Source organism: Lynx rufus, unplaced genomic scaffold (genome assembly GCF_022079265.1).
Source record: "Lynx rufus isolate CCGP_SWC_20201006 ecotype Redwood Valley unplaced genomic scaffold, mLynRuf1.p SCAF_3, whole genome shotgun sequence".
NCBI classification, from domain to species: Eukaryota; Metazoa; Chordata; class Mammalia; order Carnivora; family Felidae; genus Lynx; species Lynx rufus.
The window spans coordinates 56,128,730-56,149,166 of NW_025814845.1; the positions used below are offsets into that span (position 1 = coordinate 56,128,730).

General features: G+C 33.3%; 1 protein-coding gene across 4 annotated transcripts in view; it reads right to left on the bottom strand.

Annotated features, from left to right (window-relative positions):
- The window catches only part of ANKRD17 (ankyrin repeat domain 17), a 165,056-nt gene that overhangs the window by 79,296 nt on the left and 65,323 nt on the right, over positions 1-20,437 (bottom strand). For 3 of the 4 annotated variants that reach the window (XM_047092429.1, XM_047092428.1, XM_047092430.1), the window contains exon 2: positions 4,309-4,462. In XM_047092429.1, the coding sequence (XP_046948385.1) occupies positions 4,309-4,462 (154 nt within the window). Of the gene's footprint in view, positions 1-4,308; positions 4,464-20,437 lie in introns of those variants that run through there. The other variant, XM_047092427.1, reaches the window with a different exon arrangement.

A 20,437-nucleotide genomic window follows, 5' to 3' on the forward strand; every position in this document is an offset into this window, starting at 1 on the left:
GTCACTTGTGACCAAAAATGTCCTAATAAGACAGTATAGGCTACATAAAATACAGAAGAGAAAAAGTACATTGAAAAATTACCTACATTTCTGATTTTAAGATAATTATTTTCTCTTTTTTCCCTAAGACTTACTCAACCTAATTCCCACTTATAAAGACAAAAAAAAAGAGGAGAAGTAATGGACTTAGCAGAACAGAATAAACAGAAACATAGATATCAAAAGAGAAACAAGGTGATCAGCCCATCAGGACTCAGGAAGTACAGGTCCCAGATACAGGGGTAAGGCTTGGGTCATTATACAGAGAGACTAGCTGAACACTGTGAGAAGCAGTCAAACACTCAAAGACTCCATTCCCAAACAGCACAGCCAGATGATTGTTCTCTATAGAAACCAACCAGAAAGGCCCAGGATTAGTAGTCATTAGATACAGATAAGAAAGAGACGTTATACTAAATGGAAATGAAGATTAAATAAGTGTATGCATGTCAAACAGTGAGATCCTCAGCCTCTTCCCACTCTAAGCTCCCAAAATTCAGGTAGCCAGGTTTATCATTCACCAGACAAAAACTGGTAAATGTCTCTGTCAAGAAATTAAAAAACCCCAGAGAAAACACTTAAAGATACTGACATTTGGGGAGTTTTCAAAGAAATGAAAGGGTCTCTACCAAGTCACTGTGTACTGGAAATTCTACAATGTTCCCAAGATTACCCAGCTCTGGTGAACTCACTCTGTGAACTCACAGTCTTGGGACTGTGGATTTGATAGCTTTTATCCCCATGATTAGGTTACATAATGTGGCACAGTTGACCTAAAGACAGGAATATTATCTGAGTGAGACTGACCTTATCACATGAGCCCATGAAAAACAAAGCTTTTCTAGGCTACTTGGAGAAAGGGAAATCAGAGATTCTTACCATTAGAAGGATTCTACTGTGCTGGCATGAAGATGGACTGGGCCACATGTTAAAGAATGAGGGCAACCTCAAGAAGGTAAGAGCAGCCCCAGCTGACAGTCCACAGGAAATCAGGATCTCAGTCCTACAACTCCTATCAACAACAATAAGCCTGAAAGCAGATTTTCTCCTACAGCCTATAGATGAGAACTCTACTCATCAGCAGATACCTTGATTTCAGCCCCTGAGACTCTGGGCAAGAAAATCTAGCCACACTGTGTGCCCATATGTCTTATCTACAGAAACTAAGGAATAGTAAATGTCATGCCACTATGTTTAGAATAAACTGTTGTGCTGTAATAGTAAACCAATTATATAATACATATCATTTACAATATATAATAAATACTGCATAGTGAAACCCACCAGTTGACAAAACATGCACATATACCTTCCAGTGTAGCTTTTTATGGCTATGCTATTGACTAAAAAAAAAAAAAACAAACAAACAAAAAACAAAAAACAAAAAAACAGACTTTTTTTGTAGAAAATCCGAAATGTAAAGGGCAGCCAAAATATTCAAAATGTGAGCAAAATTTTAAATGCCGAAAATTCTAATGATATGGAGAAGGAAGACATAGGAAAAGTTGCAGAGATAGCAGACTACTATAAGTGTGGCATTAACTTTCAGAACTGCAACACCAGAAATTAGGAGACAATGGAGTAATAATTTCAATAGTCTGAAAGTTATTTTTACACTAGAATTCTATACGTAGTCAAACCATCAAGTATGAGGACAGCATCAAAGGCACTTTCAGGCAGAATCAAAAACTCTTATTTTTCAGGCATACTTTCTCAGGATACTTAAACCATGATCAATCTCTACACCATGAAAAATGAAACCACAAGAGTGGTTCTGTGATACACAGGAAATACATACACCATGAATAACTGTTCATGCCAAAGCCAAAATGAATTTGAATCTGGTCAAATATCTGGATCTGAATTCCGATTTACAGGAAATACAACATGCACAAGTGCCATAAAATGAGTCAAATAAAATCTATTTATTCAACAAATAAGTAGGGGGGGAAAAAGAGGAAGAAGGAACCTGTTAACAATTAAGAACTCAAATTAACTTGAAACTTTAACATGAAAAACACGTATAATTTTACATACAAAAATATGTAAATATGAAATAGGTGAAGGAGACTAAGAGTACACTTATCATGATGATCATTGACTATGTATAGAATTGCTGAATCACTGTATTGTATACCTGAACCTAATATAACACTACATGTTACCTATACTGGAATTTAAAAACTTATACAAAAAATGAAAAATTTGTTTGGATCCTAATTTAAATAAACCAACTAAAAAAGACCATTATGAAACAAGTGGGGAAATCGAAACACTGACAGGGTATTTGGCAATAATGATGGAATTAGTATTATTTTTTTCTTTATATGCAATGGTATTTGGTTATTTTTTTTTTAAAGGTCTTAATTTGCAGTATATACTGAAGTATTTATATATGAAATTATATAATGCTTAGTTTGCTTTAAATTAACATGGAGGGGAGGGGTAGGGGATCTCAGCAGGGTGGTAACAAATTAAGATGAAACAAGACTGTCCACGCACTGATGGCTGTTTAAGCTGGATGATGGGTATTCCCTCTGGGTTTATATGTAAAATATTTCATTTAAAAAAAGAAAGGAGAAAGGGAGATGAGAAGAAGAGGAGGAAGGAAGGGAGGGAGGGAGGGGGGGAGGCTAGCTACTGTAGAAAAAACAGGGAAAAAATGGTAATAAATACAGAAATGAGAAAATGAGGCAACTATTAGTCCTATGAAAAGGAACTCTTCGGGGCGCCTGGGTGGCGCAGTCGGTTAGGCGTCCGACTTCAGCCAGGTCACGGTCTCGCGGTCCGTGAGTTCGAGCCCCGCATCAGGCTCTGGGCTGATGGCTCGGAGCCTGGAGCCTGTTTCCGATTCTGTGTCTCCCTCTCTCTCTGCCCCTCCCCCATTCATGCTCTGTCTCTCTCTGTCCCAAAAATAAATAAAAAAACGTTGAAAAAAAAATTATTTAAAAGGAACTCTTCATTAGTAGTAACTCCTTTCATCAGCTGAAATCTACTTTCATGTAGCATTTTTCAATCTGGTTCTGCCTCTTGGGAGCACAAAAACAAAAACAAATATCCCTCTTATATTCAACCTGAGGTTTCCCATCTTCAGGACAAACATTCTCTTTTCCTCTTACGACACATTTTCAAATAATTTCACAATTCTCATTTCTCTCACATAAACTCCCAGAGCAACACCAAATTTCTGGCAAATGCTAACATTCTGTATCAACTATTCTGTACATAGTTTTCTATCTTCCAGAACAGAACCTTGCATGTGCCCCTACTATGTTTTCATTTGTATTTGGTCAAGATCCCTTTAATAATCCATTCTATAATTTTACTCAGGATAGAAATCAAATTTAACCATGAGTGCTTCAAATATTTAGATGCTGTGTTACAAGATATTTATTGAAAGGATTACCAAATAGTAGTAGGTTGGTTTTATGCTATATAATAAAGTAGCAATTTGCATGTACTGCATGTACACTGTATAGCAAATCAGGATGCTAAAAAAATGATCAATTAAGGTTCACAATATATTTATATACACTTTAGAAAAATTAAAGTGGAGGGAAATCTGGTTATTCATGGTTATTTAAAATGATCATAGAGGGGCGCCTGGGTGGCTCATTCAGTTAAGCATCTGACTTTGGCTCAGGTCATGATATCATGGTTTGTGGGTTCAAGCCCCATGTCAGGCTCTGTGCTGACAGCTCAGAGCCTGGAGCCTGCTTCAGATTCTGTGTCTCCCTCTCTCTCTGCCTCTCCTCTGCTCGTGCTATCTCTCAAAAACGAATAAATGTAAAAAAAATTTTTTTTAACAATCACAGAGATTTAGAATTTCTTTTCCTTTATATTTTATATATATGGTGCCAAATCTTTGACTATGTATATAATCTCTAATTAAAACACTGCTCTTATGGGGTGCCTGGGTGGTGGCTCAGTCGGTTGAGCGTCCAACTTCAGCTCAGGTCATGATCTCACGGTTTGTGGGTTCGAGCCCCGTGTCGGGCTCTGGGTTGACAGCTCAGAGCCTGAAGCCTGCTTCAGATTGTGTCTCCTTCTCTCTCTCTGCCCCTCCCCTGCTCATGCTTTGTCTCTGTCTCTCAAAAATAAATAAATGTTAAAAAAAAAAAAACAATTAAAAAAAAAACCAAAAAACAGTTGCATGTTCTAATGACTGAGCCAGCCAGGTGCCCCTAATCATAGTAGTTTTTATTAGATTTATATGTAACTTTGGAAAATTAGATAGATTAATTACATATGTAAAGTCTGCAGACCTACCTGCAGCTTCTAGTAAAGCTTCCAGTCTGGCTTGTGTTTCTGGATCTACTGTCCTGAGGTCTGCACCATCAGCAGTACCTGACAAGAGCAACTTGGAAGCCGTTTCCAGCATTGGATTTTCCAAATCATCCTGATCCAAAATGAAAGACTCCACCTAGAAAACAAACACAAAAAAAAAAAAAAAAAAAAAAAAGGAAGGGAGAAATGAAAGGAGAAAGGGAAGTGGTAAGAGAAGTAAATAGAAGAAAAAGGAAGAAGAGAGAAAAAATATATTTTAATGTAAATATCATGATAAATACAATCCTAAATAAATTCAAGCGATAGATAAGCCCACTGTTTAAAGGAGAAATTACATTTGTAGAAGAACTTAAGAATGTGCTACTCATATGCAGGTCTCTCTTTTTTTTTTTTTAACTAAAATTAGGTATTCTTTTCTATTTTAATTTAATGGGGCAAGAGTGAGATACGGGGAGCTATGAGGACTTAGACTGTGAAACCTCTGACTTTAGTAGAGGACCTAAATCAGCTGTTCTTAAATGTTTTGCTCTAAGGACCCCTTTACACACTTATAAAGTACTGCACTCTCAAAAACTTCAGAGAAGGATTAAATATATTAATATTCACCTACAATATCAAAAAAAAATCACATTTGTTAATATCACCACTGGTTTTATCAGAAAAGTTTTTAAGTACTATAAAGCCCAGGCAAATACAATTTAAAATTCCAAGTTGTGCTTAAAAGCTTAATCTTATCACTGGCAACAAATACTGCCAAAAGTTTTCCTTAAAGTGACAAGCTCATTTCCATATCATATCTGATGAGAACATTTGCCAAATACCCAAGTTTGGTAAGTGTACTGTGTCCATCAGTTATATTTTCTAGTAAAAATGGCATTTCGTGAAAATAAGAATGGCTAATTCTCCTCACATCTCAAAAAACAACAACAACAACAACAACAAAAACACAGAAGTGCTTTATGTGTACCTCCCATTTTGTCACAAACAATTAAAAGGACATGTATTCAAAGGTGCAAATTTCACAAAATTAATATTTATTGCTTTCCCCAGATTATTTCTAAGGTGAAACTGGCTTTTTTTGTTAACTGTGAGTACACAGAAGAATAAACGACACTAGTACAATTTTATGCCATTGCCTTGACTACAGTCCAGCAGTTTTACCTACCACTGCTTATGCATCATCAGTGCAAATGTCAATACAGTAAAAGAAGCAAATAACATCTCAGTATTGTTATGAAATAGTTTTGACCTCTTTGATATCCTGAAATGGTCTCTGGGACCCTGAGGGACTATGGACCCACTGAGAACCAGTAATATAGTAACATATACCAAATTCAATTTTTTAAAATGTAAAGAATTAGAATATAGCAAACACCTAACACATGGGGAAGTCTTGTGATCTCCCTTACCATTCTGCTACTTACAAGTAAGCACTGAGCTATATTCTCCTGTTTGCTGATAAAAAGTTGATAATTACTATATAAAATATCAGTAATTTACATATTTATTTCACAAATCTAAAGTACTTCTAACACTAATAACTAAAATAGAAAAGAAATTAATAATCTAGAACACAATTATGCTCATGCCTACTATCTAAATGTAAGAAATATGAAAAAACCGTAAGCAATAAATTTTTAGCCATTATAACATCAGAAACTGATGATCAGAAACTGATCTTTAAAAATCACCTATCTAATAACCAGGAATAACTGCTATATTTAACCAACACATATTTAATACTGAATGTTAATCTGGGAGGAAATAATATGTTTCTCTCCAAATTTCCATTAGATTAACATAGTTTAGCATGATTTCAGATTTCTAATGCTTCAAATACAAATAGACACTGAATACTCTGAAAATAATCTCTGTAAATATTTGAAAAATTTCACAAAATTTTGCAGTATATTAACTTTAGTCAATCAATAACAACTGTTAAAATGATAGGGAGTTACGAAAAAAACAAGATTATATTCTTTTTAGTGGTAAATTATCCTTTAAGGTAGTGGTATAAGCATAAATGTTATATTTTAAGAAGTAGACTTTTGGACACAATTTAGCCATAGCAAGTTGTGATTCAAAATTATAGCATAATAAAAACTATGTCTTCTTATCTTCAATGAAGGCGAGATGAGTCTTTTTAAATTTTTAATTTGTTTATTTTTGAGAGAGAGAGTGTGTGTGTGTGTGTGTGTGTGTGTGTGTGTGTGTGTGAGTGGGGGAGGGGCAGAGAGCGAGGGAGACACAGAATCTGAAGCAGGCTCCAGGCTCTGAGCTGTCAACACACAGCTCAATACGCGGCTCAAACTCATGGACCGTGAGATCATGACCTGAACCGAAAGTGGGATGCCCAAGCAACTGAGCCACCCAGACACCACCCCCCCAGATAAGTCTTTTTAAAGAAAAAGTTGTTTCCCAGTGAAATTTTCTGTTAAAATATCTACAACTTTCCAATCCAATGGGAGAAGACAAAAGAAAAACAAGGAAATGAACATGGAAAAATGAACACAGGTAAAATAAACAAATGAAAAATTAAATAATATTTCAGACTAGAATTTTAGAAAATAAAGTATCTCAAAGAGCAGTGCATGATTAAGTGCCAAATCGAAAGTATAGATCAGAGGTATTAAAACTGTTCAAAGACATACTGCTTGCAGAAAGATAAATATGAAAAGATTTTGACCAAAATAACAAATTTATCTAAGACAACAGAAAAAGGAATGTGGCACTGGTAGACAAGCATAAAACTTCTATTTTCTAGAACAGAGTATTTTACTGTAGGGAAGGTCAGAAAGTTAGCTCACAGAAGGTATTAACTTTCAATCAAAAGTGATTTTCTGACATAAAGTCCCCTATGCCACGCTGTTGCCCTAATTGAGCTCGGTGAAAATTTATTAAGAAAAATACATTTCAATCTCTTCATGATGGTATTAAGTACAGAAATATGTTTTCGGGGCATTTGGATGGCTCAGTTAGTTCAGGGACCAACTCTTGATTTTGGCTCAGGTCATGATCCCAGGGTCTTGGGACTGAGCTTGGGTTCTCTCTCCCTCCCTCTACCCCTTTCCCATGCTTGCTCTCTATATTAAGTTAAAAAAAACATTTTTTAAGAGAAATATGTTTTCTTATTGATCACAAACTTCTCCACAAAAGTTGATTTTTAAGTCCACTATTCTTACTTTATGAAAATCTTGATAAGTTAAAATATAGATTTTGGGGGGGGGGTGGGGGAAGATCATATGAGCAGGGGAAAGGGACAGAAGAAGAGAAGAGGTGAAACAGAGAAAGAGAGACAAGAGAATCTCAAGCAGGCTCCATGTTCAACGCAGAGCCCGACACCAGGCCTCAATCCCACACACACACACACACACAAAATTGTTTGTTTATCTTTTGGGAGCAAGGGAGAGAAAGCAAGCCAGGAAGTGGCAGACAGAGAGAAGGGTAAAGAAATCCCAAGCAGGATCCACACCCTCAGCACAGAGCCCAATGCCAGGCTCAAACTCACAAATGGTGAGATCATAACCTGAGCCAAAACCAAGAGTCAGATGCTCAACCAACTGAGCCACCCAGGTGCCCCTATATGTAAGATTTTTTTTAAAGGCACTGGGGAGAAAGAAAAGAATAGGAATGGAGATAGATATCCCCCCAGTTTGAGATTAATGAAGAAGAAATTAATTCAAAGGACACTGTTAGGATCTAAAGTCCTAGGTACCAACACTGGTTCAGATGCTACCTGTGCAACCTAAGCAAGTCTCTCAGCCATCTCTAGATCTTTATTCATAATGCAGTTTTTTCATAAATGTATTACATGTGACTTACTATAATATTTATTGCCTTTCTAAACTCCATGGAAACAGGAACTTTGTTTGGCTCACTGATACATATCCACCAACTGGAACTATGCCCATCTTATTGTCAGGACTCAAATAATTCTTGAGTAAATAAAAGATGGTTTGGGGATTCTTCACCTTCAGATTCCAAAAGGCTGTAGTGTATTTGGAAAGGGGAGACGTAGTTAGAAAAAATAAATTTAAAGGTATATCTTACAGATATTGAAAAATCATACATAGGGCAACATTAAGTAACAGGTAGGGCAAAATGCTCATCATTGGCCAACAGTCTTTGTGCAGGAGATACTACTGTTTAGTTAGCAGTAGAGGAGATGCAGAAATGTGCAAAATCAATTCTACTATCTAGGAACTTAATTCTTTAATGAGAGAGCCAAAGTATGCACACAAATGAACACTATTACAGGGTAAAAAGTACAGAAGGGAATGGGAGGAGGAAAAATGCTGTAGGAAGTAGAAGAGAACTTCCTCCCTTAATACCAATTCCTCTTTCCTCAACTGGAAAGATTCTTCTACTACATTACAGAACAACTGGAGAGAGACTGACATAGGGGATGCAGTCATAAAAATACAAAAATAAATAATCCTTTATTCAAAGGTCAACTGAGTTATGAGCATATCCGGCTCTACCATGTCCTGAGCTAATTCAGATTAAAAACTAAAATGTGTTTTCCCATTGACCTTACTCATTTTTATTACATTATTTCCATAGCAAAAAAGTTCATTTTGAACCACAGCCAAGTTCTAGAACATTAAAAATGGCCTGAATAAGAAATTCACATAGGGACACCTGGGTGGCCCAGTTGGTTAAGTATCTGACTCTTGATCTCAGCTCAGGTCATAACCTAATGGTTTGTGGGTTCAAGTCCCATGTTGGCCTCTATGCTGGCAGCATGGAACCTGCTTGGGATTCTGTATTTCCCTCTCTGCTCCTTCCCTGCTTACACACACACTCTCTCTCTCAAATAAATAAACTTAAAAAAATTAAAAGATAAAAGAAATTCACATAAATATTTTGAAACATTTTTTGTCATAAAATTTTTATTTACTTATTTATTTTTTAATATGAAATTTATTGTCAAATTGGTTTCCATACAACACCCAGTGCTCATCCCAACGGGTGCCCTCCTCAATACCCATCCCCTACCCTCCCTCCCTCCCTCCCACCCTTGAAACATTTTTTTAAATGAAATGTAAGATAATTTCCATGAAGAGGGGAGAGATATAAAGGAAAGGTAGGTCCTTATTAAATTTATTCTTTAAAGGAAATAACTTGTCAAAGTTATTAATATTCAAAGCATGACAATTTAAGTTATATTTAAACTATTTTGGATATATTGTTTTCACTAGCTGGATATTTTATGAAATGGTATGTGTACATCAAGTTCTTGTCTAATATAAAGATCCATCAAAATGCAAGGGCCTTAGAAATTACCAGGTTCAATTCATTGTTACAGATGAGAAAACAGAAGCACAGGACCCTCATTTAAATAGCAGGTTTCTAAATATCTAGCACAAAGAGACCAGTTATCCAATTAACTAGTTCAATATTCTTTCCACTAGAAAATTCCATGCTGGAGTAAAAGGGTTTTTTCACTCTGCTCTAAAAAAGCGGACTTTAAGTTCTATATTTAGGGACAAAGCTGTCACTACTTGAACATACTGTGTAATTACTGATATTAAGACAACTAACATTATATGCCCCTGAGTTATGCAACATAAAATACACAGTATCTCCTATGAAGTATTCTTGCCCCTCTGAAAACAATAATCTAATAGAGCCCTCAGAAATCATTTCTAGTTTATAAAAATTAAGGCAAAGTTAATGGAGCAAGTTAAATCATTGTTTCTCATTCTTGGCACTGTTGACATTTTGGGCTGGATTATCTCTGTTGTTGGGGGCTGCCCTATATATTTCAGAATGTTTAGCAGCATCCCTGGCCTCTACCTTACTGGAGGCCAGCAGCAATTCTACCACAGGTTGTGACACCAAAAAATCTCCAGACATTGCCAAATGTCCCCTTGGAGGAAAAACAAAAACAGACAAAAAGACCCTGGGAGGTGAGAAGCTGAGAACCACAAAGTTAAGTAGTAAATAAATAAATAAATACAGACAGACAGACAGACAAAAGTGAAATGTGGAAAATGTTTATTGAAAAAGGCAGAGAAAGTAAAAATGAAGAGCTGCTCTAAATTAAAGAGACTCCAAAGACATAACCAGCAAAATAATACAAACCTTATGAAATTTTTTAAGAAATCTGAGTATGAACTGGATATTACATAGTATAAAGAAATTATGGTTAAGTAAGAAAACACTCATCTTTTAGAGATGCATACTACAGTAGCCATATATAGGAATAGTTCTAGAAATGTGCCATAAAAATATTCAGGAAAATAAAGTTGTGTGGCAAATTCTTGATAACACTGAATCTGAGAAAAAGGTTTATAGTGACTTTATCATACTTGTCTCTATGCTTTTGTGCAAGTTAAAGCCTTTTGGTTTTGAAAGATTAAAGATGATGCTTTAATCAAAAGAAGTTGCTTTTGTTTAAAAAAATCGTTATTTAACAGTACTACTATTTATTTAGATTAACAAGGTAATCAAAATTCTTTTTTACTTTCTCATATGCAAATACTTAACAATGAAAACCAAGGTCTTTTAATAAAGGTCAGGACTTGAGGATGTCTGGGTGGCTCAGTCGGTTGAGCATCTGACTCTTGATTTCGGCTCAGGTCATGATCCCAGGGTCGTGGGATCAAGGCCCATGTCAGGCTCAGAATGGAGCCTGCTTAGGATTCTCTCTCTTTGCCCCTCTCCCCCACTCATGCTCACTCTCTCACTCTCTAAAAATAAAAATAAACAAAAACCCAAAAAACAAAAAGGTCAACACTGAAGGAATTTGCTTATACCATTAATGGTACTCCCAGTCCTTTTATACTAAAACACAATGCCATATAAAAATTTGGAAAAGAAGAGCCATCTGGCCAAACTGTAAATATTAGCATTACATTTCAAACTAACTCCTTATCAAAACAGATAAATTATCACTGCTATATTAAAGAGAGAAGTCCATCTAGTAATAAACTGATATTTACTCCCCAGAATAAAGATATAGTATATTCTGATTAACTAGACATTAAATATACCAGTTCCATCTGATTTAACAAATATTCACCACCAATTACATACGATGTGCAAAAAGCAGTAAGGCAGCCAAAGGAGAAAGGAAATACAAAAATCATTTTATTATAATCGATGCCTTCCACAAATATACAACAGAGAAAGGCAATTCTATGTGCAAAGAAGTAACTATACCAAACAAGATTGAAAAACAGTACTAAATAGACACTAATATATCATTTTATAGAGAAAGGAAAAAACAATTCTGAATGAGAATGGTTTAAAAAAAATAATAATGCTTAAGGAAGAGGAGGCCTTTCAATATTGTGCTGAGAAGTTCAGAATTCATATGGTAGGTTACTGAAGGATTTAAGTATTAAGATAACCAATTTTTAAAAAGATGGTTTTGGACAGATGTGACAACAAAGACAAATCAATTAGGAACTTACTTCAATACATCAAATGAAAGACTATGTGAGGTGAGAATGGGAAAAAGAGTCACTCTCTGAGGATAAAATACTTTAAAAAATGAGAATGCTAGCAGCTCCAGAATTTGGACTTCTTGACCTTTAATACTCCCCACCCTTCTATCCCACCCCTATCCATCAATTACCACTTTTGCTGTTCTGGAAACTACCTTGCCCATTTATCATTCAATTTAAGGCTGGTAATCAGAATTTTAAGATGATAATCTACATTTCAAGAAAGATCATCTAGATCTTGATTATATTACAAATGTTTTTAGAATAACAAAGAATTCTTACACTTGCTCCAGGAAAACAAGGTATCTTCAAACCAAAACTCACCATACTTAAAATCTGAAGCTCTCTTAATCCAGTCAATGCAGAAAAATCCCTCCAAAACAATGTTTATGATAAACTTTTTACAATTTGTATGATTTTTACTTTTAGCAAATGTCAGTGTTTGATTTTTATGACCAGTTTTGTCATTTCTGACATAGACTGGGTTTAAAGACATAGATCATAACTGATACCATTTCACCTACCAAAAATAAAGGTTCATTAGAACAACTTGACTTGAGACCATCATCATGTACTGAATTACAGAATAACTCAAGCAATATTCAGAATAGGTTACATAAACTTAATTCAAAGGAATAACAGTTTCTGAATCTTGGTATTATTTACCATTACGAAAATATCTGTTGCTTATAAAAAGATACTAAAAAAGCTGCATATAATAAGGTAAATATTAAAGTTAAGAAACTAATTTCAATCTATATAATTTTACAACAATGACTGAATAAACAGATTTATGTCTCTAAAACAAGACCAGTAAAATATATTTGTTCTTCCTAGTTCTTTGTATATAGACAAACACAGATTAATTATAGATAAAATAAGAAATACTCATTATTACCTTCATCATAATTTCTTCTCTTTTACACCTGGCCCTAAAGTCTAATAAAAATTTCTTTGATCCGTATTTTTTGTAGTCTTAAATAGGGTAAACTTCAGCTAAAATACTACAATTCTTAAAACAGTAAAGTATTCCAAAATTAGTATATTTGGATATAGTTTTTCTGTAGCATTAAGATAAAACCTTCAATACAATCACTGAACACTGATCTATGCATATGCTGAAATAAAATAACATAAAATAAAAACCCACTTAAAGTCCTCCTGTAAAAAAATATCAATTAATAATATGACTCATTATGGTATCAGTACCCTGAGATTCATGTAAATAAAGTGAACCTGACTAAAAATAAATTTAGCTTTCAAAAAATCTATTAAGAAAACACTGACTTATTCCTACACTGTTTCATTCATACTCATCTATCTAATAGATTTTAGTTAAGATCTAGGAATACGCTAAGAATTGGTGACATAATGGTCAGCATAGCACTGGTGTCACAGAGCTAATATAAAACATGACTTTTTTTCTTAAGCTTCAAAGTACTTATCTGCCTACAACAACTCGGTATGAAATCACAATTCAATATGAAATTTTTATGAATATTAATTATAAACTTTATAAACTGAACAAATATGAATGTTTAAAATAAGTAAAATTATATGGAATTCTCAAATCTAGATTTTATAAGTAGTTTTTCTACAATAGAATTAAAGTTACAGATTTTTTAAAACTTTACCCAAATTCAAAACATCAATAGTACAATGCATTTTAATTATAAGTTATTATAACCTGTCTCCAGTATTTATCATTATCCATCAGTCATCATAAAAACAGCCTTAGAATAAAATGATTCTTATGAAATGGCTTTAAAATGCATATGCAGATATACATACTCATTCTCAGATGCAAACATACACAGTCATAACCTGGTAAAATGTGAACATTCCAAGGATGTAAAGTGTAGAAACTTTATAAGGAGAGTTGTTAATAAGAGAATTAAAAATCAGATTGATATCAGACTCCCCAAATACAACTGAAGATGCTAGAAGAAAATTGTGCAATTTAAAGCTCTAAAGCACAGGGGAACCTGGGTGGCTCAATCGGTTAAGCGTCCGACTTCAGCATAGGTCATGATCTCATGGTCTGTGGATTGGGGCCCCGCGTCAAACTCTCTGCTGACAACTCAGAGCCTGGAACCTGCTTTGGATTCTGTGTCTGCCTCTCTCTCTCTGTCCCTCCCCTGCTCACACTCACGCGTGTGCTCTCTCAAAAATGAATAAATGCTAAAAAAGATTTTTTTTAAAGTTTTGACGCAAAACTACTTTGAAAGTAAAATTCTAAACTGTAGAATAATTTTTTTAGATACGCAAATTGAAAGCTTTAAAATGACAAATATTTCTAACTTTAGAGAATGTATGCCTTCAACAACAAAAATGAATCCAAGAAAAGGACAGCCCTGGTAATCATTAACACTAAGCAGCTGGAAAAGAAACTAGTATAATACAACCTATCTTTATCATCTCAGGTTGGTTGTTAATAAGTGGTTCCTTAAAGTCAGAAAAGTGAAAACATATTATAACATAAACATATTACTAAAGTATCAGTTTAAAAAATAGGAAAGCCAAGACTGAAAGATATAATGCCAAAAACCTATGTTCAGCAAAGAAAGCAACTAATTAAAAGTACGGTTTAATTTAACTCAATGCCTGCTGAAAAAGAGAAATGAAACACATAGTTTTCAAAGTGGGAAGGAAACAAAATACAGAAAACTTAATAAATACGTCTAAAGATAAGGGGCAGCAGGTTGGGGTGGGATGGGGAGTGACAATAAAAGACATCTTTATAATAACCATCAATAGGAGGAAAAAGACCAAAGACCAAAACACCAAGTTAATAGAAAAGCAAGTGGGAAAGTTTCTCTTATTTGAAAAAATGACAAACAGAATAGGATTTAAAACAAAACAAAATAAAAAAACCTCAACTATATGCTATCATGAGAGCTGTAATTTTTAGTCATAAGGCTAAAAACAGAAGCATGAAAAAGTAAGCCCAGTCAAAGGTGCTATTAATATCAAAGAACTCAAGGGCAAAAGCATGAAATGGAAAAAGGATATTTTATAATGATAATAGATTTAATACACCAGAGTGTGTAATAGTCAAACTTCTATGTGCCTAACAATATAACATTGAAATATATAAAGTAAAAATACTAGAAATAAAAGCAACTAGAAAATTCACACAACTTAGTGGGATACTTTCCACATAATCTATGTCAGAATATGAGGAGAGCAAGATTATGCAAGGATATGGAGGATTCAGAAATAGAATTAATGAATTATACTTATATATCATAGTGAATACAGAACCTGGTATATCATGAACAGAGAATACAGTCTTTGAAAGCAAACAAAAGCCTGACCATACCTTAAAGAAAGGAAAAATCTCAAAAGATTAAAAAAATAATAATAATACAGGTTACATTCTTGGTCCATAAAGCTAACAGAAACTAAAATTTAACAATAAAGGACACTTAAAAATTAAAAAGAAAAAAAACATCTAAGAATACAGACAAAATAAAAATTAAAATTGTAAGCATATTATTTCCTATGGGATTTGGCCATAACTGTCCTTATAGAAAAAATGTAGTCTTAAAAATCTTCAAAAATAAAATCCAAGTCAAAATGTATCAGTATAATTTATAATGATAATGGAAATGAAGAAATTAAGAAGAGATACAGAAGTAATTAATAAAGCCAGTAACTGCTTCTTAGGTAGGTCTAGCATAAAAGAGACAAGCCTTTGGCAATTCGATTATAGAAAATAATAGGGAAAAAAAAACATGAGTCATTAGAATCGGAAAACTAAGAAAAACTATAAATCAAGAAACATGAAAATCTAAACAAAATGGATGGTTTTCTAGGAAAAGGAATAATCAAAACTAACTCAAGAAAAGGTAGAAACATAATAGAATATATCAACAGAAGATATCTTAAAGGTAGTCATAGATCTACCCTTTAGATGGAACAGAGCATTATGATATTATTTACAAAGCCCAGGAAAGAGATGGGAAAACTCCCTAGCTCATAAGCATAAAAACTCTAGTAGCAAACCTGAGCAGGAATAGCAAAATAACTAAACAAAACAAAAACTTAATGAAACACATCATTAGTAAATTAAATTCAGCAGTTGTGTCATACAACACATACAAGAAAGGGTTGATAAAGAAAATACTAAGAAATACAACTCACTTTAAGTACAGAAATAGTAATCTTCCCCTGCCTAGAATGCTTTTTCTTCATGTCTTAATTCATACTTTACCTTCTCAGATTGTACTACCAAAGAAAGTACCAGCCTCATCTCTCTACCACACCACTATCCGTATTTTCTGCACAGTACCATCACAGCCTAAAATTATCTTATTCTTGGATATCTGTTAATTAGTTCTCTTCTCCAATTAAAGACAGACAAGAACCATTCAGATTTAGCACTATCAACAGTGTGTGCCAAAGTTCCTGGTATAATGCAATATCCAAATAAATACTTGCTCAGTAACAGTTAAAAATTGAAAACATCATAACCAGTAGGTAGATGTATCAATGTAATGCACTACATTAAAATTTAGAAGTGAAAAGAATATATATCATCTCAACAAGAACACATAATAACACACGATATTCATTACCATGAAAATACTTGTTAAGTCAAGAAGGAAACTTTTGTTCCTGATAACGTGCTCTACCAGAATGTCAGCCACATATAAATGTAACAGTTTAAAAATTGGAAAGGATTCCATCAGGAAAGATGCCCAAATCAGAGCTAGTAGTAAACAGATCTGGAAACCTAACCAATGCAATATGACCAGAAAAAAACAAAATAAACAAAAAATCCCCTAAACACAAACAATACTGAAAAAAAGGAAACAACAAAATGCCATCATTTGCAGAAAATATAATCATCCTTCTGGAAATTTCAAGAGAATCCATTGAAAACTAAGTACTTGGTAAGATGAACACACAAAAATCAATAGATTTCCTACATATTAGCAATAACCAATTGAAAAACAACATGTAAACTGGAAGAAAAGATGTAATTCACAATAACAACAAAAACTACCTAGGAATAAACCTAACAAGAAAAGTCTAAGACCTACATCAAAAAACCATAAAACTTTACTAAAGGACATAAAAGAACACCTAAAGAAATGGAGAGGCATACCATGTTCTTGGATGGGAAGATTCAATAGTGTAAAGATGTCAATTCTCCCCAAATTAATCTGTAAATTCAATGCACTTCCAATCAAAATCCCAAAGGGATTTTTAATGGAACTTGACATGTTGATTCTAAAGTTCATCTGGAAGAGAAAATACACAGAAATTGCCAAAAATTTTTTGAAAAAGACAATGGGCAGGGATTCCCTATCAGGCGTTAAATGTAAAATGAAATTATTTAAAACAATGGAGTATTAAATCCAGAACACACATATTTTGGACTTTTAAATATGATAGAAGTGGTATCTCAAGTCAGCGGGGGTAAAAGATATATTGTTCAATAAATTATTTGGGGAAAATGGTTAGGAAACTGGTAAAAAGTTAGGTCCCTATCACAGAATGAAAAAAAAAATATATATATATATATATATCAGATTATATTATATATATATAATTCTAGATTTTATTTATATATCAGATTATATTATATATATGTATAATTCCAGATAATATATATATATTATTCCAGATGAATTAAAATCTACTACGAACATAAATAAAACTAAAGAAGTCACAGAAAAAAATATATGAGACTAAAACTAATATAAGAAGGCTTTTCTGGAAAGACACAAAACCGAGAAGCTAGGAAAGAAAAGAGTGATAGATTTTGACACCATAAAAATGAAAAATCTAAAGATTCCATAGACATGTGACAGATTGAGAAAGTATTATAAAATATGATGTATATATTATAAACAGAATTATAAAGAAATCCTAAAATCTCAGTAAGAAAATGACAAATCCCACAATGGGCAAAACGGTGTAAGTAGGCAATTTATGGCAGAAATAACAATCAGTAAATATGCAAAATTTCACTGGGATTCAGGTAAATGAAAATTAAAATGAGGCAATTTTCATCCACTGACAGATAATGTCTAGTGTTTTACAGGATAATTTGGCAGAATGTATAATCAACATTTAAAAATGTGATTTTCTTTTTAAGAATTTAGTTTACAGAAATACTTGTACATGTAAAAAACATGTACAAGGATGTTCATCACAGTATTGACTATAACAGAAAACAGCTATAAGTAATCCACATGCCAATCAATAGAACGATTAATTTAGTTGCAGAATAAAGCAGATCTAGATATAAAGTCCTATACTACAACTATCTAATGCACATTTCCTGCTCGTTCTGTCCCTTCACTTTTCATCTTTTTACCCTTTCACTAATTACCTTCATTAAACCTATCAATAGTGACATTTTCCCCCAATTTGTTTATTATCTTTTGAATATAAGTTGCTTGGGCAAGGACCCTATTTTTTTTCCTTGCTAGTTTTAAAGAGTAAATACTTAAAAACATGTACCGAATGAATATATGGTTATCAATCCAGATACCCAAATTACACTAAGTGAAAAATGTAAGCCACAGAAAAGGAAACATGGTATGTATCCATCTAAGTTGATTTTAAAACCAAAACATATGCATGTGTAAAATACAAACAAAAAATTTCAAGATGTAGAAACCCAAGGTATTAACAGTGGTAACTGAAGATTGAAATCAATGAGAGAATTTTTTTACTTGATTGTACCCTTCTATCTTGCTTACCTTAAAAGAAAAAAAAGATGATGTAATTTCCTAGTGTGTGATTTTGGCAAATAAGAAAAAAACTACTTCAGATCTTTAAAGAAAAATATCAGGAATAACCCAACCATCTCTACACAATTCTAACAAAAATTCCAAAAGAGCTATCATAACAATCTGTATTATTTTTAGATACAAAGAATTAACCTGATATATATAATTCATTTTTAAGTATGTACATGCAACCTAATTATTTTTAAATGAATGAAAAAAGTCAGGCATCAAAATCAAGTCATAGTAAGTTTCAGTTAAAGCAACTGCTTATTTCTCAAAAGAAGCAAAATCAAAAAAATATTATATTCTCTTCATTCTTTTCCCTCTGTATTCAATTAAGTTTTTATGAAAGTCGGGTTTACTGAAGTGTAATTCAGAATAAAAGTCACCTTTTTAGTTGTACAAATCTATGAATTTTCACAAATACATAGTTATGTAATTACCATCACAATCACGATAAGTCTCTTTCTTAGCACTCAAATATTTCTCTTGCCCCTTTGTAGGCTCAATTCCTTATAACTACCCTCTGCTACTAGCAACCATGTTTCCTGTTACTTTCAGTGTTTCTTTTCCAGAATGAAATGGAATCATCCAGACTTCTAACTGCAGCTTTCACAAAATGTATAATGCCTTTGAGATTCAGTGATGCTACAGCATGCAACAGTAGTTCATTCCTTTTTAGTGCTGGATAGTACTCCATCATATGGAGGTACCACAATTTGTTAATTCACTGGCTAATGAACATTTGAGTACAAGGTTCATGTGAGCATGTTTTAATTTATCTTGGGTACATACGTAAAATGGTTATGTCATATGATAACTCTATATTTAAATTTGTAAGAAACTGACAGACTTTTCCAAATGGTAATAGCTTTTTGCTTTTGTACCTGCACTGTTGGAGTTCTGGCTGCTCTGACTTCTCACTAACATTTGGTACCATCAGCTTTTTCCTTTCTTTTCTTCCTCCTATTTTCCTAGGATGAAGTTACATTGTGATTTTACTCTGCAATTCCTTAATGGTTAATGATATTGAGCATCTTTCCCTCTGCTTATTCGCCATTGGTGTATTTCTTCAATAAAAGATCTGTTAAGGACATTTTCCCCATTTTTTTTTGGTTGTTTCCTCATTATTGAGTTGTAAAAATTCTTACTATACTCTGAATACAAATCCTTTATCAGACACATGGTTTGCAAATACTTTCTCCAGGCTGATGGCTTATCTTTTCATTTTCTTTTCAGTATATTTTAAAGAACATAAGTTTTGAAATGTGATAAAATCCAAATTATAATTTTCTCTTTTATGTTTGCATTGTTTGTGCCTTATTTAAAAGTTTTGTTTAACCCAAGGTCACAAAGATTTTCTGTTATTTTCCAGAAGTTTTATTGTTCTAACTTTTATACCTAGGATTATGATCCAATTCAAGTTAATTTTTGTATAAAGTGCAAGGCATGAGTTGAAGTTCCTTCCATAAAAAGATATCTAAATGTTTCAGCACAATTCATTGAGAAGACTACATTTTCTCTATTGAGAGGAAAGGTGCCTTGGCACCTTTGTCAAAAATCAAGTTGATCACACACAGATCTTCTCTAGACTCTATTCTGTTCTATTAATCTACGTGTCTATCCTTTCATCAATATTACACTGTATTAGTTAAGACAGCTTTATAGTTAAGTCTTGAAATCCTTCAACTATATTCTTTACAAAATTGTTTTCACTATTCTAGGGTCTTTTTCTTTATAGTTATCAGAAAGTTGTCAATTTCTACTAAAAACAAAAACAAAACTAAAAAGCTCTGATAGGATTCTGAATGAGATTATGTCAAAATCTACAGGCCATATTGGGGGGATGAGTGGGATGGAATTTACATGTTAACAGTACCGAGTCTTTCAAACCATAAATATAGTATA